Genomic DNA, 23,393 nt, shown 5'->3' with positions numbered 1-23,393 from the left:
GACTTGGCAAAGTGTGTGTGTGTCCGTCTGTGTGTGTGTGTGTGTGTGTGTGTGTGTGTGTGTGTGTTAGCTGACCCCCAAATAAACATTTGAAAGGTATTTTGAGACACAGAAAGAATTCAAAATAAAACTAACCCTGTGGAGTTACATAAAAACGGAATGTTCTTCTACGCACATGGGTCATCAACACTCATGGAGCCTTTGGCACAGAAGTACAGGAGTAGCCAGCTTCTGCCTTCAAGCAACTTTGAATTTGGGTATAAACACTATATAAGTACTGAAAACTGGTTACAAGAGATCAGGGATTTTATAAAGCTTGGCATCATAACCCAGATCCTACGGAAACTATAAATTAATGGAGAACTATATAGATATTTTTCAGGGCCCTGGAGTAGGTAGGCTTCATTCCATCCAAGCCATTCTCATGGAGCCCTACTGGCTAAAGTTACATTCAGTTGCAGAGTTTTACTTGTTTAAATGTTTTCTTAATAAGTGTTTTTATGTCTTTTTAAATGTGTGTCCAGCCTCTTTCCCCCACCCACTAGATTTGTGAGTGCTCCACAAATCTTGCTGACTGCTTTCCTGGAGGATGGGAGTGTTGAACAGTTTTGAAATAGGGGAGATACTGCTGGCAGGGCGCATGGGGCCATGATTCTAGGTTGGGGTAATGGCACACATGACGGTTCAGAGGCTCCAGAGGGTGAGTCATGCGTGTGGGGGGTACTATACTGGTTGGCTTGTTTCAAATGTGCCTGAGCCAGAGTCCTGTGGGAGGTGGAGGCAGTTAGGTGTGGGGAGGTCTAATATACTGCATGTGAAGTCAACTTGAGGACAGGGGTGTGATAAGGGAAGACACGGCCTGACTGCTTTTGGTCTTTGCTTATACCTTCTTCCCCAGAATAAGATCGAGTTCTCAGCACAGAGCATGTACATGTCTTTGCTTTAAGAGCTGAAAAGTATCTAAAGATAAAATTAATCATGCACATGTTCCTAGGATCCTGTAGATTCACTTGAACAGGAAGTTGGAGGGAGTATATTGCTAAAATAGATGACTGAATTCTAAAATGTTTGTGGGAAAGTATAAGAAGATATTGATTTACTATCTTCTAAGTTTGTTTCCTGGCTGTCTAACATAAATCTTATCTTTTTTTATAATTTAGAGTGACTTAGGGCATCAAATCTTTCTTCGACACTTTTTTCCTGGCTCACATAATACTGACATTAAGCGAATGATTGGCGAGTTCGTCTATTCCACTTTGCAGCCGACATGAAGCAGAAGGGCGAGGAGGCCTGCAGTGCCGAGGGTGAAGTCGGAAACGTCCCAGTGTCTTCATGCCAAGCCACTTGTGCAGGGTCAACACAAAGAAACCCACGTCCTTACCATCCTTCATCGTCTTCCACCTCCGCTTCCGGAACGCTGCTCTCAGGCGTGTCAGTGATTGCTTGGGTGAGCTTAGACTTAAACTGGCTGAGTAGTGCCAGGGTCTGAAATGACAAGAGATGCTACGCTGGTGATAAAGGGCATCCCACGAGAGACACTGGTAGGAAAGAAAATAGCCTGCTGGGATGTCAGACACAGGTAAACGTTGGCCTTTAAATATTTTTTTAAAATAAAACTGCTTTCCGGCTATAGCGGCGGCCTTAGTAACCCAACACTGTCCTGCTTGGATCCGCACTGGCATCTTCCCTTAGAGACATTTCAGTCTTTTTTATCCCAAGACTTCAATGTGCTCACACTGGAGACATTCTAACTCTGGAAACTACATGCTCATTGACACGTTTTTAGTGCTTTCCCAACAGAAGAGCAAGACACCAGCATATGCTGAATCAAATACAAGATGTGAAAACATCCACACTAGGGAGGTAGAATGAATGAACCAGTCAATTGGTGGACTACAGGTAAAGTGAAATAACATTTTAAGAATGTTGACATGTCTTAGAAACTAAAGTGAGCATTCCCTCTAATTCAGCAACTCCAACCTGGAAACACACTTAAAAAATAATCGGATGCCAGAAAATGACTCGTGTAGTAATATTCATCTACACGGAATATGAATGCTATTTAGAGAAAGAGTATTTCTCAACAGGGATTTTTTTTTTTTAAAGAAAAAGAACATTACTTTAGATTCTTAGTTTTTTCTTAGCCTTTGTGGGCAAGAAGCAACAAATGGCTACACTTTTCTAATCACATCTCCTGGCTATAGTTAACAGTCTTCTAGACTATGAGCAGAAAATATAGGCTAGTAATGAAAGTTTTCCACTCTAGGTTTTAAAGAGTTCTTCTTTGTGAGGATGAGGGATGGAGCCCAACCTGCCTGAAAAATCAAGGGCCTAAGAACAGTTTGGTATTTTAATTCAATTCTAAATTCCTCACTCTTCAAGGGATGTGTGAAGCTACTGTGCAGCATATGAGTGACGGGAACTGGAGACAGGAGAGGCACTTAGCTCCATACTCAATCTTGAGATCATTAAGATTCTAGTTCAAGAAACAATGAAGTGTATTACAGTCTAGTTCAATAAAGGTATCAAAATACTTGCAAGAAACATGGCAGCTATTGCTAAAAAAGGTAGTGAAAAGTATATTACTTTATAAAATACTCAATTCCCACATGGGAAAGAATGGAAAATATACACATTACCATGGTTGCGACATGAGAGAAACTGGTAAAATGTGTACATTTCAACAAAATATCATCCCAGGCAACCTGAAGGCCACCTGTGTTAGGACTTGGGCAGTTTTATCTGCTTTTAGAGTAGATATTCTAGAATTAAGATCTTCAAATAATGTTAACATTCCTTGTTTTTAATTTAAATTCGACTCAGTAAAAACACGAAACACTGTATTGACTATAATTTTTATTGTGTTTAATTTATACTAAGAAAAAAGATTACTGCAGAGATTTTTGAAAAACAGAGAAACAAAACAGAAACAGCTACTGCTTCATCACTCAGAACAGCCAGTGCTAACAGTTTTGGAAATGTCTTCACGACTGTGCGACTGTGTGCATACATGCTTGTTTATGCTTTAAACACGAACATCTCTGTATATGCATCTCCATATCTAACTAATTGAATCTTAAAAGTAAGCCATATGAACTTTTAAAGGTGATCTCTTGTATAATTGGAAATATATACATCATTTTAAAGACTTATTTTTATTTTTAATTAGTGTGTATCTGTGCACACACACAGTGTATGTCATTTGTGTGTGGGTACCCACAGAGGCCAGAGGCATTGGGTCTCCTTGAAGCTGGCATCACAGGCAGTTGTGAGCCACTCAACACGGACTCTGAACTCAGGCCTCCTACAAGAGCAGTATGTGCTCTTAACTGGCTAGGTCATCTCTCCAGCCTGCAAATATATGTTTCTGGGAAATAAAGAACAATTAAAAACAAGGAACAAGAATTTCTTAGTGGAACAAAAATGTAAAATTATGCTAGATGTGGATCTTTCCCCCTGAGTTAGAGTGGAAAGGGCCAGTTATCATGCTACTGACCTTTTCTTAAAATGATAAAAAACAAAGATCTCCTTGCTCATTCTGAGCTTCTTCATTTAAGATCATCGGATTTTGTCTAGGTACAGCCTAAAGAAACAGATGCAGGTCATAAGATATGACACTGCATTTCTGGGGCACACTGTAGGTGATGATAGCACCCACAATGGAGGCATTTCTTGTTGGCTTGCTGGGGAATGACTCAGTATGCTGGCCTTCATTAAAGGAATATCTATAACAAGTCTTCTCATTGACGGCTCTGCTTCCAGTCTGCTTTTGACTGTTTTGAGACTGGGATAGATGGTCCCAGAGTACAAACGATACCATGTTACTTCCTGCTAGTGATGCTTCCTTACTGCATAGACTAAATCTAAATCCTTAACAGGATTCAAACGAGAACACTCCTGATGACTTACTTTCCTCTCTCAGTTTTGTCTTCTAGTTGGGTTAGCCATACTTAGCATCCTTCCTCTTTGAACGAGGGCGAAGACTTTTCATACAGACTCCTCACACACTGATCCTTCTGCCTCACCACATACTGCTTCTACTTCTCCTGGGTATCTCTGGGCTGATGTGTAAACTTGGAAAGATCCTTTTCTCAGAGAGACCTTCCGAGCTCTCTGGTCATGTGCAGAGCCTGCTGTCACCACTGATACAGTTCCTTGCGACAACGCTCACAGCCTTTTGTTGGTATTACTCACTCAATTGGATCTTTTCCTGGATAGTTCAGAGAAGTCAGAGAGCTAGCTACCTACTTGTGGAGATGCACTAAAAGTAGAGATTAGGTTCTTAACAGTTATTTGCTTTAAGGCCGGGGTGGGGTGGGGAACTACGACAAATGTAGTGCTATACAGAAACTTTATGACTCCACGAGAACAAGTTAATAATGCGTTTTTTCTAAATTTCATTCGGTGTATCATTTCTTTTAAAAACTGCATATGTTAGTACTCTCTAATTAAAATCTCTAACACCAGATTTCTTGTTGAACTCTCTCTATGATTATTTCCATGTTAACTATCAGGATCATGATCCGATCCTTTATTACCAGTAGTTAAATGTCATTTATAACACAGTTTCTGATTAGATTAACTTAACCAAATAGGTTTTGGATTTTAATATGCTTTTATTTTGCTTATTTTATTTATATCTCTAAGATAGTATATGCTCATATGTGCAAGGTAACACTAAAAATCTATTTTAGATACCCCCTTAAGATTTTAAAATTTCATGTGTATGAGTGTTTGGCATGCATGTATGTATGTGCACTATGTGCATGCCTAGTGCCAAAGGAGGCCAGCAGAGGGCGCTGGATCCCTTGGAACTGGAGTTACAGACAACTGGAGTTACAAATGGCTGGGAGCCACCATGCCGGTTCTAGAAACTAAATCCTGCTCCTCTGTAAGAGCAGCAAGTGCTCTTAAGCGCTGAGACAACTCCACCTCCAGCCTCAAACCTTTTCAGTGTAAAGGGCAATGGGAAGATTTGTTTTATCAAGCGCCATACCACCTGGCCAGCTGGCCAGCTTATTCTATCTTTTCTCAGCTCCTAACGTTTTCACACTACTTCTTTAAAACATTGGGAAATTTTCTTGCAACAAATAGGGAAATCAGTGGAAATCAATTTACCGACCGAACCCTATAATCTTAGGCAGTGTGCTATTTCATGTCCAGCATGGGGCACACTGGGCTAGAGGAGGTCCTCGCACTGTCTGGAGCCATTGCTGCTCCATGGATTGCGGGAGGCAGACTCACTGCATTTCTGAAAACATGGGGCTTTATGAAGCTCTTGTATTTGACATGAACGGACCAGTTAAAATTTCTACGTTTCAAGGATTTTTCACATAAGTATCTGAGAAGAACTTTAACATTTGGATCCCTATGAGTAGTCAAGGTCATTACATTCCACCCCATACATTTTCTTCTTCAGGGCTTTCCTGGACACATAATCATATTACCAGCATCACTGGAGGAGAGTAAAGATAAGAAGCATTGAACTACACATGGACTTTGGTTCTGAAGTTACCTGATCTTCCCGGGAAGTTCCCTTCTTCGGCTGCTGCTTCCTCAGAGCTTCGTACTTTTGCTTTTCTCGCCTGTATTCCGCAACAGCGCCATCTGGGGCAGCCTCTTCCTCTGCAGAACAGGAGCATATATATCCTCAGTGCGGCTGCACAAAGGCCTGGGAGTCATGTACACACTCAGCTCTCCAAACAGGGAGTTCAATTATGTCTTGTTTTCCCCCATTAATTAAAACAAAACCAAAAAGAAAAAACAAAACAAAACAAACAAAAAAAAACCAACAACAATCCAACGTGATCCCCAAAATCTATTATTTTTTTTCAACTACAAAGTGACCTGCATTCAATTTGTTAGTTTTTGCAGTTTTTCCTATACTACACTATTTTGTTTTTCTTTTATATACTCACTTAAGGCTGACTGTAAAATAATTTATCTCATTTGAAAAATAATTTAGATTTTTTTTCTAAAATTCAGTAGTACTACTTTACATTGTTTCTTTCCTTATGATATGCATTTTCAAATATTGGTAGATGTTTCAGTTATTCACCAACTTTGCTCCTCCCACAGATAAAATAACAAAAGCGAACTTCAGCTTGATGGAAAATAGAAAATAAATATGCCTGCAAATTAAGTCAAGACAGCAGAAGGAGAAAAAAAAGTAAGTTTTACTAAGTCAGAATTTGGACAACCAATCTACACACTCCAGCACCACAATGAACAAATGAACAAACAAACACAACATATAGTAATAGTATCAGAAACACACATGCTTAGTGACCGCTTGTGAGGAGAGGATCCCTAGATGTGCTGTACATAAAATGATTTTCACAATAGTTTTGTAGAGATTCCTTTCACATTTCCCCTGGAATTACAGTTTCGATTCTCAGTCTTCTTACTGTCCTCTCACAGCCTCGCTCCTCAGAGCCACGCTTGCACCATCCTGGGATCTAGCACCTCGGTGCCTTTAAGATCCTTATATGAGGCAGTCAAGGCTTTCACACACCCGTGCACCCCACCCCCACCCCCCATGGTGCTGGGGCTCAAATAAAGGGCTTCAAATTTGCTCAGCACATGCTCTACCGATGAGCTACACACACCCCGGCCCTGATGCACTCCTTCCTAGGCCCATCTCTCACTTTGCCCTGTCTACTTCAAAGTGTTTTCCTTCGCTTTCCATTCCTCTAGAAACTCACCCTGCTCTCTCGACTCCCTCCCTACCTTTTGTTGTTGTTGTTGTTTTTCTTTAAGGAATACTAAGGACATTCCATCTCCATTCCCCAGTTACATTTCAAGCCTAATTCCTGCTCATTCTGTAGGTCTCAGCCGGGCTGGCACTTGGTCCTAGCACCCTTTCTGGTTGTAGTCATTGATTCTGGTCTGGAGGTCCCTCTGAGCTTGTAGACTGCCTCTTAGCACTTACCAGACTTTATGGTAATTTATTGTTTACTCTTCTCTCCCCACTAAGGGACATTAAAATCCTTGAGGGAAAGTCATCTTTTCCCATCACTTAGAGCAGAGCTTGGCAAGTGGTACATGTTGATAACTAACGAAGTCAGTAAAAATGAAACTTAAGAGGGGGGAAATGAACAGGCCGTGGGTCAGTCTGATCCCCAGGCTGCAGCATAACTATTATAGCTCTGGATCTGTCATATTAGGCAGTCAGTTATATTCATATTCTGCTGTTTTCTTAGGGCAGAATTTTGTAAAATTCTAATGCTAATACATGTCCTCAGAACTAGCTAGTGTTAAAAACAAAAGACAGGTCTCCTAAGATCTTCAGGTACAAGAGACTGAAAGCCTTTTGTGTGTGTGTGTGTGTGTGTGTGTGTGTGTGTGTGTGTGTGTGTGAAGAACTTAAAAATAAAAGGGAATATTGATAGATGTGTTGAGCTACCATTGCCACAGCTAAGTCAAGTTAATATTCAACCACGCTTATTTTAATGATTCTAACATGCATTCCTTTATGAATGACCTCTGTTAGTAAGGGTTAGTCTCTTGATTTCACTTTTAAGGAGTGTTTACAAAGTAGACTTTAAAAACATTGAAATAAGGAAGGTCTTACTCTGTAGCCCAGGCTGCCCTCAAATGTTAAGATCCTCCTGCTTCAGCCTCTCCAGGGGCTGCAATTACAGAGGCTTGCTACTGCGCCCAGCTCCAGTAAATACAGTCTTTAAATTGTGCAACAAGGAAGCCGTCTAAATCAAAATTTAAAAGCCAGCGATAGATAAATTTAGGCATATAATAAAGCATGAAAATTCTACAGCTGTGCTGGCTAGAGTAGAAGCCTTCACATAATTTATAGAACAGTACTAACTTCATCTTGGAGTCCAGTAATGACAAAAGTTTTAAAGAGCTATATTGGGGGATACTTTATATACAGTGAAATTCATTTGGGGTATAAAATATAGCCACTCTGGTATTGTGTGTAATGTGTTTTTCTACTCTCTCTCTCCCTTTTGTGAGCTATCTACGAATTGTTTACTCACTCCAAGATCACAGAAGTTCTTTTCCCCCACGTTTTTCTTTAAAGTATACAGTTTCAGCTCTTTTTCATACTTAAAAGTAAGAAATTTTTACTCTGTTACTGATTTTGATCAACATTCCAGGTATATTTTCACTCTTGCTTTAGGGGGGCTGATCTGTACCTTCTCTCTACCCCTCTCATTATGAAAACCATTTATTCTGATTGAGGGAAACACACGTTACTTTGAGCAGAGATAAGGATCCCTGAGTAGGTAGGCTTTTAGATATGGAAATAGTTCAGTTTCATTCTTTCTCTGCAATTCCCACATTTTAAATTACAGGGAAAAGTAAAGGTAACTTTAATGAATCACTTTATCCTCTCCATATTTATTCAACTATATCTTTATATATTTCCTAGTCATGATAATGAAAATACAGGTACGTAGTACAGCTATAACTGAACACATTGCCCTGATAATATCCGAATATTGTAAAACTCAGTCATCCTTCCTAAAAGTATGTTCATACCTACTTTCACCAAAGTGTTGTATAATGTAACTGGAGGTGTTAATGGCAAGCATCTAAAAAGTGAGTGAGTCACTCATGAATTTTAGAATCTTTTAAATGCAATCTCTCTGGTAATAGTAAGTCAAATTAAAATGACAGAAATTGCTATCTCCAATTGATAGGTGGCAGAATCAATTTTATTGTAAAAAATGTTAAGGAAAAGTTGGATAAAACTGTGGGACTTTCCATCATTACTTAAATTATTCCAGATCAAACAACAACTATCGTTGTCTCCACGCTCTCTCTTTGGGGGTTTGAGTGTGGTCTCTAGCACTTCTTGTACTAACCCCCCCCCCCCCATAACTACATCCATTCTCAGGAAAGCTCCAGGTCAACAGTTCTCAAGATGCGCACTGAAACTACGCAGAATTCTAGACTACTACCTATCCCCCATCACTAAAGCAACTGGCATCCAACACAGTCCTGGACTGTAATCTTATCTTGACTACAGTTTTGCCTTCCGAAGAGGGATACTGTAAAAACGAGACTTTTAACTCTCTAGTCACAAGTAAAAGCATTTTGACTTTAATATAACTGACTGAATTTTGTAATAAAAACTAAGAATGTGAATACTTGGAACCTTACGGTTAAATAGGTAAATCACAGACTGCAACCTAATGCAGCTGTAAATGCTCCCCATCCCTTAGAATGTTCTAGAAGGACCCACAGATTCTTCGGTGTCACAGAAGTTACATTTTTCAGCTGTAACTACCTTTGTGCTTGATTACTTGAGTGCATTCTGGAGGTTCTTGGTGATTAATTGTGTTTATTGGTCATTTACTCCAATTTAATTTGTGTTTTTAATGATATGCTCAATATACTCAATAGAGGTAAGAAAATGCCAGAGATCCACAGCCAAACACCAGGTCGAGCTCCAGGAGTCCAGTCGAAGAGAGAGAAGAGGGATTCTATGAGCAAGGGCATCAAGATCATGATGGGGAAACTACAGAGACAACCAAACCAAACCAGTGGGAACTCATGAACTTTAGACCAACAGCTGTAGAGCCTGCATGGGACTGGACTAGGCCCTCTGCATATCGAGACAGTTGTGTAGCATGATCTGCTTAAGGGGGCCCCTGGTAGTAGGATCAGAATCCATCCTTGGTGCATGAACAGGCTCTTTGGAGCCCACTTCTATGATGGGGTACCTCGAACAACCTTGAGACAGGGGGAGGGGCTTGGACCTGCCTCTACTAAAGGTTCCTCCCCATGATAGGCCTTCCCGTCTTGTAGGAGGGAATGGGGGGTGGGTTGGGAATGGGGAGGTTAGAGGGGCAGGAGAGGGAAGAGGGGGATCTTTGGTATGTAAAATGAATAAATTGTTTTCTTAATAAAAAAGGGGGAAATGTCTATTTAGTTATGAGAGAAATCTTTTTTTTTTTTTTTTTTTTTTTGGGTTTTTCGAGACAGGGTTTCTCTGTGTAGCTTTGCGCCTTTCCTGGAGCTCACTTGGTAGCCCAGGCTGGCCTCGAACTCACAGAGATCCGCCTGGCTCTGCCTCCCGAGTGCTGGGATTAAAGGCGTGCGCCACCAACGCCCGGCTGAGAAATCTTTAATTAAATGAAAACAGATTCTAATAAATCATTTCTAATAGAAAAAAAGAGGTAAGAAAGTGCCCCATTGCTTCTATTTACAGTAGACTGGTAAGAAATGAGAACACAGATGCATTGCTTGAGTTTGGGGATAGGGCAAGACAGACGGCTGGGCCCTGCAGATTGTTTTAAGGGTGGTCTTGCTAATCTGCTTATTTCCAGAACAGACAATTTTAGTAGTGAAATGTGCTGCACTCTGGCTCAGTCTGATCTTATCCTGTGATAATTTTCTCACACAGTTATAAAATAAAGACAGATGCGCTTCACAGTACTTATGAAGGGAAATTAGTGCTGCTTTGTGTTTGTACGCCTGCATGTAGGGTTAAATTTTGTTTATTATTATTTTTACTTTTATGTGTATGAATATTTTGCCTGCATGTATGTCTGTGTACCACCGTGTACCTCACACCCATGGAGGGCATCAGATCCTCTGGAACTAGAATTACAGTTTTGAGCAGCCATGTGGGTGTGCTAGGAATTGATCACAGGTCCTTTGGAAGAGCAGCTAGTGATCTTAACCACTGAACAATCTCTCCAGAAATGGATTAGTTGTTTTGATTCACCTCCAAGTAACTAAAATACAATATATGATTAAATGTTATTTACTAAGATACATTGATGGGATAAAAGAGAAAGAATGTATCTTATGGAACTGGTATTTTCTTCTAAAAATTTAAAAGATTTTCAAAACTAAAGTTTGTAAAAAATCATTTCAGTTATAGCTGAAAATTACCTATATATCTACCTAAAGTAATATTTAAAATCTTTAATTCTTACAAAAGCAATTTTCCTGTTTGCTTACAAAAGCAAATTTGCAACTGTTTCACAGTAAACAAGTCTCTTCTTAGAAATGTAAGTTTACTAATGAATTCCGTCTCTTACAACAGGAAATAATGACAAGGTTTGGTTGACTCTGTTCATAGAAATTACAGGTAGAAAAGATTTATCGCATAACTTCTTTACCTGTTTGGCAAAGAAGCATTTAATGAAAGTCAGTTTTGGATCAAGAACCAATACAATATAACAGCACTTGAGAGCCGTTGCTGCTCCTCCAGAGGACCCAGGTTAGGCTCCCACACCAATACAGTTGCTTACACCATCTGTTACTCCAGTTCCAGATGACATGATACTCTCTTCTGGCCTCCACAGATACTAGGCATTCACATGGCACACATACATACATGTGGACTCATAAAATAAAAATAAATTCTTTTTTAAAAAAAGAATTAAGATAATCTGGCCACTAATTTTTTATGTGGGAAACATACTAGGCAAAATAGAATGACCTAATCAAATTCATCATATATAATTTTCTTTTCTACAAATTAGTAATTCTAAAGCCATTAAAGCTGGACAAGTCTAGGTAGGTATATTGCCTTCAAGACATATTCTCTGGCCATTCTAGCTCTTTGTTTAGTCAAGTGAGGTGGTTTTTAAAATTGATTAATTAATCTATCTATCTTAACATCACTTGCCTTAAGGATGTCTTCTCCTTCTGCTTTCATTTCTAGTCAAAAAGATAAAGGGCCTGAGATGGCTGCAGGGTCCATAGATGCTTCACTGGGAAGATCTGTGACACCAGGATGAAGCCTAGTCAGGTTCCATCTGAACTGAATGGAAACTGTAGCTCAAACACTTTGACAAGGTAAATTCAACTAAAGGTAAACGAATCTTCTATACAAATGCTGTTAACTCGTTCACTTCCTAACAGTGTGTATGCATGTTGTGTCCATATTAAGATAAAGTATGATATACTATGAATACTCATATAGTCACGGAACACTTATTTTCCATGTTTTCAGTTCTCATCAGTAAGCAGATTAATTTTCTTAGTTCTGAATTTCAACCTATCAATTCTGTTTAGTTGTGTCTAATCAGTTTTGAATCACCTACTCAGATACTGACTTTAAAAGCTATATGATTTTTATTAATTTATAGAAGTTATATTTGGCTCTTTTTCAAATTCATTTACCTTTTTCATAACTATATTCATCTATTCTGGTTTTTATTCTTAAACAGCCTCTCCAGCTATTAAAACATACTTGTTTCTTTTAGACTCTTGGGGTCCTTTTGCTATGCCTTCTGGCTCTGCCTACAGAGGTTATTTCTCATGTTTCTAAGATTAGTTTATTTCAGTCACGTATGTATTTTCATCATACTCCACAGGAAATTTTGGCACATTTATTGTATAAAGGTTCCTTTGCATTTGTTTCTCCAAGACAATCAAGGCATTCTATTGGCCCAAGGCTATCTTTTGACATTTTGATTTAACATTCCTATACCATACAGGTGGCCAGACTTTATAAGCATGTCTACTGGAGGCTTAGAGTCTTGTTTTTGCTTTAACGAGAAACTTTCTTTTTCCTTCCTTTCATAGTCCTGAAAAATGTCGAGTTTTTTTTTTTTGTTTTTTTTTTTTTTTCCCCCTGGATCTTTCCAACTTAAGACTGCATACTCTGTTCAACTCTGAGATTAAGACTTCAACTCTGGCTATTAGAATGAGCTATGAGAGCATACACCTGGGTCCACTGCCCTCTGGGCAAGCACAGTCTATCTAGCAGCAGCTTGCTCACTGGACATTCTGGCTACACTTCCCTCTGTTTCTGGGATCTAGGACTACCCTTCTTTCTGTCTCTCTCTCTTCCCCCACCCTCCTCATAAGCATGCACAATTGCCTAAATAATGAAGTGGAGTTGGACCATAGTTTATCTAGCACTTCCATACATCTGTAGGAGAACGGAGTTGGTGAGAGCTGCCAGACCAGGAAGTAGTGCCTTTGTTCTGCCTACGTTTGAGTCATCCTGAACAAACAAAAACTGAATATACAACTGGATGTTTCTAGTAGTATAAAACTGGACAATAAAGTATGCAAGAAATTAAAAAAACATTTAGTTTCAGAGTGGTCTATGTTTTATTAAGCTTCTTATAAATCTCAATTAAATTGGACTATGATACAGTAATACAATATGACTACTTATCACCAACCATAATTTTTATAGAGTATATTATAAATAGGAATTTAGGGCAGAAAGATAGAACATTTATAAAAGACCTGCTGCATGTTAGGCAACAAGTTGAGATACTCTTGATAGCCATGAAAGAAGTGTCCAAAATTTATTTTACAAATGAGAAAAACAACAACAACATAGGATCCCACAATAAGATCTGGTGATACAGGCTTAGCCCAGGTCTACAAAATAATAGAGACCTACAGTATTCTTGAGGTTTTTCAATTAAAACTTCAAGTTCAGAACACTTCATGTGCCTAATACTCAAAGAGATGTTTGGAAAGGGATGTGAAGGGTAAACAAACATAAAATATGTGAAAATATTAAGAAATCCAGCTACTTATTATAATGTAAGCACCAAAACTGGCTTCATGTGTAGAATACCACTATTCTAGAGGGTTTAAACATTTCTTGTTAGAGCATTAGAAAAAAATGTGAAACTATTAGCTCTCTCTGACACAAAGACAGGTCAGATCTTGAAGGGGCTGGAGAGATGAGCACCCAGTAACACCAGGACCACACCCTCCCAACTGGAGGACCAGAGCCATATGGTAAGCCGAGAACCTTCTAAATCTAAGCTCTTTGCTTACGATGAGGCAACTAAGTGCTAAGTAAATAAAGTTACTTAGCTAGTCTTCCATGTGAGGCAGTCGCTACAACTTATAAGAGCACAAACACCTTTGTTCCTGCCTGCCATAACCTTCCCTCTACAAGCTAGTCAGTAATTTTTATCTCCATTCCACCTGAATTTCTTGTCTACCTAACAAATGAACTGATGGGATCTACCCACAAACCTCATTCTACAGGTAAAGAGTTTAATTCTTCTATGGCTCTGGGATCAGAACTCAAGGAGCTAGCAGCCCCATCTAAGAAGTAATAAATTTATTCACTAAACCAAGCAAGCATCAAGCAAGTGAGCACGCATCAAGCAAGACATTCCGCAAGCATGCAACCAACAAGCCGCCAACAAGCATGTATTTAAAGGCTTCTGTATGCCAAAAGCCTGCTTATAAATAGTTTTGAGTGCTACTGGATCCATCATCTCAAAAACAGTTTGTGAAATTTCCATAATAAATAAAAATTTGTATGTAAATAAAGGTGGTCATAATAATAGTAAATATATTTGGATGACCAACGGCAAAGACTGCTACTAATGTGCAGATGAGTTTATCATACAGTCTGGAAATGACAAAACGTTTTTTCATCAAAATTTTAATTTATTAGAACTTAAATCCAGGAAAAGTGTGCCACACTTGACAATAACTACCACAACAGTAAATATTTAAAGTAAAGACTCACTATGTGCCAAATACTAGTAAATGAAGTATGTTCTTATAACCATCAACCCTATAAGGAAGGCATGCTATTAATCCCATTTTGCTGATTGGTAAATTAAGGTACCAAAAGATTTAATCAAGTAACTCATAAATATTAAACTGGGGGTAGAGTGTAAACTCATGTTGTCTGGCTCTAAAATAATAAGCTCTTAATTAGTTTAGGGGTGTGTGTGTTGCGGGGGTAGGCAGGCAGGGAGGCAGACAGACAGACAGACAGACAGAGACAGAGAAACAAAAAAGAAAAGGAAAGTTATAATTGAACATGCAAAGGTATCAAGAATACAACCATGTTTTAGGAAATGAAATTGAATATAGAAAAGAGGCCTTGTGGGACTGAAGAGATGGCTCAGTGGTTAAGAGCACTGACTGCTCTTCCAGATGACCCAGGTTCAGTTCCCAGCACCCACATGGTAGCTCACAACTGTCCATGTAACTTCAGTTCCAGGAAATCCAACACCCTCACAGACATACATGCAGGCAAAACACCAATGCGCATAAAATAAAAATAAATTAATTTTAAAAAAGAGGTCCCATACTTCCCTCTAGTTTCAAATATACGGCTCAATGGACAATGAAAGAGTACAAGATCCACGATTTCTACCTCCAAACAATCTCTTCCGCACTTTCCTTGACTCCCCACAATCCCAGCTCCTCAACCACTCAACACATACTCTAACTCCTAAGGGACTGTATGGTGAGCGACAGCTTTTGTCTAGAGCAATTTCAGTTGTGAATTCACAGCAGTTCCTGGCCTTGCCTAGCCCTTGGACTAGATTAGGTGCTCAATAAATAGGAGCAAAATGGACAAATAATCTTTTTAAGGCACTGAATTATAACAATGTCTGCAGTCATCTTTACTTCTACTGGATGGAATAGGTCTTTGAGGGTTGTTAAAGGTTCTAGGGCTCCAGAATATACAGACTTTTTCAATAGGTGGCTGACTAATCAAATTGATTTGTAAGGAAATTTGGGATTTCTAACCCTGGTCAAATTGATGGGGAACTTGAAGCAGTTCTCCCTGAAGAAAGCCATGGATAACAAATGTCCTGGGTAGACTCTCTGCAGGAGTTGTGACCATTCACCATCTTTACCTTCTCCCATAAGAAGCTTCTGGGGATAAAGGACATAGTTCCCTAATCCCAGTCATAATGACCTTTCTTTCTTTTGAAAATCCATTATAGCAATGATTATAACAGGAAGTCCTGTGATACCTAAATGACTGCACAATGCAATACATTATTTACTATTGTTTTTCATAATTATGGTAAATAATATTTATTATGTGACCAGAATATAAATCCTTACCTTATCTAAAAGACATGTTAGATTATAATAATAAAAATAATTTAATAATAAGTAGTGTCTTCTGTATGTACACACATTCACAAAAACTAGACAGAAACTGAAAAGTTTACTTTGCTATGAGTGAAACTTCACTTTGGCAATTTCATTGTATACACAGGCTGGGTTTTTTCCTCTTCATCTTTGAAGCATCATCCAGTGTATTTTCATGCTACAATGAAACAATACTGGCTCCATCTGGTGGTCAATAAGCCTCTATAGTTTCATAAAATTCAGTCAAAGTGGTTAAAGAATTTCGGGGTTAATTGTAATCTATCTGAACACTGAAATATCTGAATGCTGATATTAAGCAAGTTTAATCCCATCTTATTTAGAAGGAATTGCTATTTTTTCCTCTATACTTATTCTCACTGCTTCATAGTATTTAGGTGCTTACACTAATTCTTAAATAACACAGACTGCTTGCCTCTGTGCTTTTCTATCAGCTAATTTCAGAAATATGCAGGTAACAAGTTTCTGAGAACAATAGTAAAAATTTATCTAGATTCTCAGACTGGACTCCAGTTGGACTATAAAGTATAAAAATATCCACTGATCTCCAGCTGTATTTTCCATTAGGCATTTGTAGAACAGTAGCCTGTGGGAGCTCAGATTTAGGACTTCTGTACATGTGCATTATAGTCAAAGCTTCATCTTAACTTTTAAATTATGTGTCAGAGGACTGAGTCCAGAATCACAACATGAACCATCAATGTTCAAAGTCCTTAGGCATCTGCTAGCATCTGCTAATTTTACAGATGGAGAAAATGAGGCTCAAAGAAGTTAAATGTGCTAAACTGGGAATTCCAGAAAGCAAGTTACTTAAACTGTTTTTATTACTTTTATTTATTTCCTGTGCGTGAGTATGCATGTGCCATGGTGCATATGTAGAGGTCAGTGGACAACTTGCAGGAGCTGTTCTGTTCAGCAAGCACGTTACCCACAAAACATTTTTCTGTCCTACCTCAGTTCTGAGGTCAGGTCTGACTAGACTATTGCTCACTGATCCAGCTCTAGCGACCAGCTCCTCAGTGCTGGGGTTACAGGCATGCCCAGCCATGTCTAGCTTTTGTGTGGGTGCTGGGGAGTTGAACTCAAGTCTTCTTGCTTTCACAGCAAGTGCTCTTACCACTGAGCTATCTCTGCAGCCCTGAAATGAAGTTTTCTAACAGGCCAATGCCTGTATTCCACATGAACTAGTATGTGCATTTCCTCACTGCCGTGAACACTCCCTGCAGACATTTCTCCTCCTCCTCCTTATTTTTTTGGTTTTTCCAGACAGGGTTTCTCTGTGTAGCCCTGGGGGTCCTGGAACTCACTCTGTAGACATCGAACTCACAGAGATCCGCCTGCTTTTGCCTCCCGAGTGCTGGGATTAAAGGCATTTGCCACCGTGCCTGGCATTCACTGCAGATATTTTCAATAGCACAGTGTGATCATTTATGAAATGGACTGTATCCTTAGCACTTTAAAAATTATGGAGAAATGGCTCATAGAAAGTGCTTGCTGCTCTTCCAGAAGACCCAAGCTCAGTTCCCAGAACCCATGTTGGGCGGCACAAAAGCACATGGAGCTTCAGCATCAGGGTACCAGAAGCTTACTCCCGGCCTGGTGCACACACAAACACTAACACTTTAAGAAAAATTCTCTACATACGTTCTTTCTTTTACTTATAGTCCCTTAACATGCTAGAAGTAAAAAATGTTTTAATATCCCACTTTTATCTAAATGTAAAATTTTACTGCTTTTACTCAGGATCATATTATTTTGTTGGGTTTATAATTCAAGCAACAGCTTTTTGGGTAACAATTTATAGTCACAACAATACTTAATTGAGGTTACTAAAAAATATCATACTAAAATATATTTAAATTGATTTAGGTCATATTACTATATTTATTAAAAAATAGGGAAAGTAAGGTGAGGTTGTAGATGCTTATAATCCTAACAATTGGGAGGTTCAGTCAGGAGATGAACTAGTTCAAGTTCAGCCCTGTCAGGTACATAGGGCGACCTTGTCTCAAAAGTCAAGAGTTGGGAATATAGCTCAATGACAGACTGCCCTGCATGCACAAGGCCCTGAGTTCAATTCCCTGGTACTAATGTAAGGACGGATTCTGAACAAAAGATATTAAATTGGGTTTTACTCATTACTAAATAGTGGATTTACTCTATCTGATAAGTAGCCCTTCCCCACACTTCTCCATTGTTAATGATTCCAAGAAAGAACTATAATATACAATTGACTTTTAAGGGTTACTGAGAATTACTGGAGGACACGAATAGCTTTTCCATGAAGAGATCCAGCTTTCAACTTATCAGCTATAGTTTGTTGCTTCTGTTCAATTCACAGTCTCAACAGATGTTGACTAATGTCCCCACAGGTCCCTCTACAGAGCATACTTTGTTCTTCTCCAGATGGTGTGACCCACAATTCTTACAGTTCAATAGCCATTTTGACAACATCTCCATGATACTCTACTATTCTGGATGGAGAAACTACAAATTATGTATGTAACATTAAAGCAATAAGGGGGAAAAAAACCCCAAAAAACTCCTTAAGTTCAAGATAAAAAGTTTTCTGAAGCCAACTATGTAGACAAAAAAGAGTGGCTAATTAGAAATTGCTGTCGGGCAGTGGTGGCCCACGCCTTTAACCCAGCACTTGGGAGGCAGACGCAGGTAGACCTCTGTAGTTTGAGGCCAGCCTGGTTCTACAGAGTGAGATCCAGGAAAGGCTCCAAAACTACACAGAGAAACCTGGTCTTGAAAAAACAAAAAACAAACAAACAAAAAGAAATTGCCTACAGCTATGATCATATAACAGCAAATTAAAACATTACAGAACATTTATGATTTTAGTAGTACTTAAAGGAAGGCTTTACTGTTTTTATTAATGCATGAGATAACATTCTCTAAATAGTAGCAAGAGTTTACATTAGTCTGTAAAATACTTGCAAGTGGGGCGTGCCAGGGCATTCATTATTTCTCCTATGTGACTGTAGAACTGAAGCAATAAAGTGAGTAAAATACAACAACTACCATCCACACCAGCACACTTTTTGGGACCTGACGTGACCAAGACACAATTCTAAGAAGATTGTGTGTGCTTTCTCACTTCACTCCATTCTGCAACAGAAGGGGTATTCTTATCCCGATTTTACCGGAGGAAGCAGAGGTTCAGAGGGTCAGTCGATGCAAGGGCAAGGGCTTGAAATCAGGGCTTTCAGACTTCAAAGCCCGCTGGTTTTCTATCCTGTAACAAGGCAAACAGTTACCGTGGGTCGGGGGAGGTGACGTTGTGCATGGAAGGAAGGGAAACAATACCAGCTCCTGACATTAAACGTCAGTACACCAGACAAGAACCAAGACACACCCCACCAACTGAGGTGGGATAAATGACAGGAGAGGTTCTGAGGAGGCACTTGGGAGATTCAGGTAGCTGAGTGACAGGGAAAGCCAGACAGAGAATGAGGTGGCAAAATGGGCCTTGGAGGAGAAATAAGATTTAGTCACAGCAGATGCAAGGGGCCAGAGAACCACGGTGTTAGGATAACTCATGCAGGATGCACATGAGGAAGAGGGGGAGATCACTCTTTGAAAAGGAAGAATGGATGAATAAGATGAGGAAGAGAAAAAATAAGACAAAAATGTGACCCTGAAAGTGCTAGATCAAGGGACTGAAACTTGGTAAAAGGCAGGGGTTCCCATTTATAATCTTTGGGCCAAGACTGCAAGAAACCATTCTTAAGTGTGTTGAGTCTTTGTGAAACTCCAGAACGCTTGAAAGGGTTATTTTTAAAATTATAGCTCTAGCTTGGGGTAGTTAATGGGACAACAGGTCCAAGTTTCTTACCCTCAATTCTTTTAATCAGTAGTGTTAGTCTTAGCAGAGTGCAGAGAAAAGGAGGGGGAGGGGGGACAGGGAGAGAAGTAGAGAGGGAGGGAGGGGAGGGAGGGAGAGAGGGAGGGAAAAAGGAGAGAGAGGAGAGAGAGTGCACGCTTTCAAACTTTGGAATTTTCTCCTCCTTTAGGTAAAGCTATTTCTTCCAGCCTTTTCAGAATACTACAATCTAAATGGGAAAACACACATGACTTTTAAAAGAGCATGGTCAGTTGCTCTGGCTCTGCTTTACTGTATCAGCATAGGTTATCTGTTTGACCATGTTTTTTCCCTATGAACTCAGTTTACGTGCAATGGTCTTCCCTAGTCTCCAGGGTTAGTGACAGCCCTAACAAATTAAATTGTGAGATGGAGGGAATATAGGAAAAAGTCACCAAACTGTCTCCTCTGAGAAGTGACTGTGTCCAACTGTCTTTCTGGAACCTGAGTTTGGAGCGTGGGTGGGGCGGGGGTCCCTCGGCTTAGCTTTAGCCTGATGCTGTGCATTGCATGCAAGTACTCGGTTTGCTGAGCCCAGCACTCAGCAGCAGGGCCTGTCGTTTTCTTTTGAAAGGCAACAGTGCTTTGCAGCTCTAGAGTGGAAACAGCGCTTGGTAAACTTCTGACTCCTGAAGCGCACTGGTAAGCTACGGTAGGCACTAAGTACCTTCAATGGTTCAGACGCCTCATTTGCAAAGTGGAAACTCTCCTGGGTTAAGTTACTTCTCAGATGGGTAAGAATGAACTGTAATGAAAGCTGTGGCAGGACTCTGCACAGTGTCTGTGTTATATAAATATGAGGTATTATTATTTGGCAGTGACTAATAGGCACTGTATTTTACACTTATAAGCAATTTTTTATAGTCATAACTCCTTTCAAATAGTTAAACCTCACTTGAAGAAGCAGAAAGTAGATACAATTTTTCATTTAGTTACATACATGTTTGAATAAAATATATTTCTGTATATTCAATTCTATTTTCAAGGCACCAATAAAAGTCTAAGGAGGAATGTTAAAAATTCTTTTGTGAAATGATCAAAACTTACTTTATATTTTCTATGTATTTGGATATGTATAATAGCTTACCATGAGGATGAGGATTACCTATAATTCTGAACTTGCTTAATGGAACCCTGACTGGTGGACCATGCTTCGCCGTTCCTGTTTTCTGTTTACAGCATGCACTTTCACAGAGCCCTGAATGAGGGCTTCGGGCACAACTTACTGAAACAATTGGGAACTGGCTGCACTGGAAAGCGCACGGGGTTCCACTTGGAAATCCATCCATTCAGTAAAAGCTGCAAACTGGAAAAGCATATGATGCCCAAATGTCCACCATTCTGAGGCCACCCCACGTGAGTTTCCCAAGGGAAAGACCGTTTCTTTTTCATTAATTTGTGTTTACTATCCAAATTGTGCCTCGGCTATCATGCACCAGATACGGTCCATCCGAGGAAATGAATGAATGTTTAAAACAGGGCAAGTGACCGTTCAGTGCGAAGGTATCTTAGGAAGGAGGATGAACTGTGGGAAAGTGGAACGAGGTGCAGCAGTGAGGGTTTGTGGCTCCGGCTCTTCAGGAGGCAGCAACAGGATGAACGGCCTGAACCCAGTCTCACAAAAATGTGAGACTTCACCTAGGGGAAGACAAAAGGGACGAGGGCGAGGGAAGAGACGAGAGACTATAAGCTGGTGCTTCCTGGTCCCAAACCTTGATGAGCTGTGCTAAGCAAGTGCCTTTTTAGGCTACTGTCTCCAGGCATTTCCTTGGACATTCTAAAAGCTAGACTGCTGGCAGGGAGAGGATCAACCAACATCAAGGACCTATTAAAAGTATTAAAGAGAGTCCTGATAATGGGAGAGCTGATAAAAATAAACAAACAAACCATCTCTCTCCATCTCCTACCAACTGAACTTCCTGAAGTTTACATGAAGTGCCCTAAATAGATGAGTAAAGCTGCTCCGATCCCAGTACCAGCTGGGCTACCTCCCTCTAAGTGATGTGTTAGGGAGGCCTCTAAACCCCGCCCCTACTGCCCTCAAACAGGCCATACAGCACTTGGTGTGGCTGTTGGTTTCCCACCAAAAGTAGACGGCAGGATCCTACTGCTGAAGACCCTTTTGGTCATAGAACATGAAATCAAGCTGAGGCTGAGACAGAAGCCCCTTCCTTATTCGTTAGTCTCCAAAGTGTCAAAAGGTACTATGCATACTCCATACTCCTGAGGGAGAATTGTCTGTCATCCAAAGTCCTACTCAGCTGAAGTGCCCACTGGCACAATAATGCCAAGTCACACGAGCATAAGCAGCCATTCTTTGATCAGATTTGAGGTCTACTTCACAGGAGGCAATCCACATCTTGTACTTGGTCAAAAGCCTATGGTTGGGGAGTTCATAGGCCTTAGTGTTGCTGCTGTTTTACTAAGTGGGCAAGATGTGACCATCAAATTGCCACCTAAATAATTAAATTTGTGCTTACAGATTAGTGCTCCTTTCACAGCAGGCCGCGGTGACTACAAAGACCCATAACTGGTCAACATGCTGTTGAAATGTGACTGTTGAATGTGTAGCCGTAAAAGGGACTTCCAAGGCTCAGGGGATCTCACAGAAGATGGGGTGGACACAACGTAACAGGTCGAGGGAAGAGTGAAGTAATGCAGAATGCCGTGTTGGGAATATGACATCTCTGTTTCCCTCCTGAGTCACAACACTTGAGATTACAGGCACAAACCCCATGCAAGATTGGGCCTGTCAGTATCCTGTCATGGGGAGAGAGGTGAGAAAGTAAGAAAGGCCCCTGAGGTATCCCTTTCTCAGGACCTAGAGGTCCATAACAGAAACTAGGGGGAAGAGGCTCCAGACCTCACCCCTTCCTGAGTATGTACTTAATGGTCATTGGGGGAGGGAGAGATATTTTCTTCAGTAGTGTAGCCACTGATAATGAGCCCACGGACCTACAAATAATTCTTCACTTAGGACCTGGGAGCAACTATAATAAAACTCATCAGGTAGCTGAAATAAATAACTGAAATGGACTAGGTGGGAAGAGATAGGGGATCAGTGGAACAGAGGGGAGCAGGAGAAGGTAATGGAGTGACCATGATAAAAACATATTGGAAATATGTATAAGATGTCATGATGAAACCCATTATATACAATCAACACATTCTAATTAAAAAAGAATCAATAGAAATATATTGCTCATCAGGATGACTTATCAAACTAAAGTCTCCAGATGTGGTATTACAAAACATACTTTCTAGATAAAAGACAAAATTCAAAATGGATTCTGTTTTGAAAGAGCATGAATTAATACTTTAATGCAGAGGATTATTTGGGTTTGTCTGAGAAGTTCCATAAACAGAATTGCCACTACAGTAATCTTACACTCTTTCTTGGTGAAGTGAAATATTTCTCACTCTCTTATTTTGGATTAGAACATAATTAGAGTCACATTCTCACTGATTAATTAAAAAAGTCTTTGGCTTAGTCACTGAATAAAAAGAACAAAATGAGTAAGTAGATGGGATTGAATATTTGGGGTTAGCAGCTTCTTAAGGTTCCAGGTTTGTCCTGCAAATGCTTTGTCTCCATTTTCAGAAGAGAAAACACTACTAATTAATATGGTCTTCAAGGCATGTAGTAAATACATTAAGTCACACAGATTAATAACAGTGTGAATGACAGAAA

The 23,393-nt window shown here is 39.8% G+C and overlaps 1 protein-coding gene across 1 annotated transcript in view; it reads right to left on the bottom strand.

The window, feature by feature from the left end:
• Nucleotides 1-23,393, bottom strand: part of Cwc27 (CWC27 spliceosome associated cyclophilin) — a 178,772-nt gene that overhangs the window by 29,001 nt on the left and 126,378 nt on the right. Inside the window, exons 12-13 of the mRNA XM_006982703.4 lie at nucleotides 5,516-5,625; nucleotides 1,382-1,485 (exon numbers count right to left, since the gene is read on the bottom strand). Coding sequence (XP_006982765.1) covers nucleotides 1,382-1,485; nucleotides 5,516-5,625 — 214 coding nt within the window. The remainder of the gene's footprint in view (nucleotides 1-1,381; nucleotides 1,486-5,515; nucleotides 5,626-23,393) is intronic.

Source organism: Peromyscus maniculatus, chromosome 15 (assembly GCF_049852395.1).
Source record: "Peromyscus maniculatus bairdii isolate BWxNUB_F1_BW_parent chromosome 15, HU_Pman_BW_mat_3.1, whole genome shotgun sequence".
In the NCBI taxonomy this organism is placed as follows: Eukaryota; Metazoa; Chordata; class Mammalia; order Rodentia; family Cricetidae; genus Peromyscus; species Peromyscus maniculatus.
This window is presented reverse-complemented; position numbering and strand designations above follow the sequence as displayed.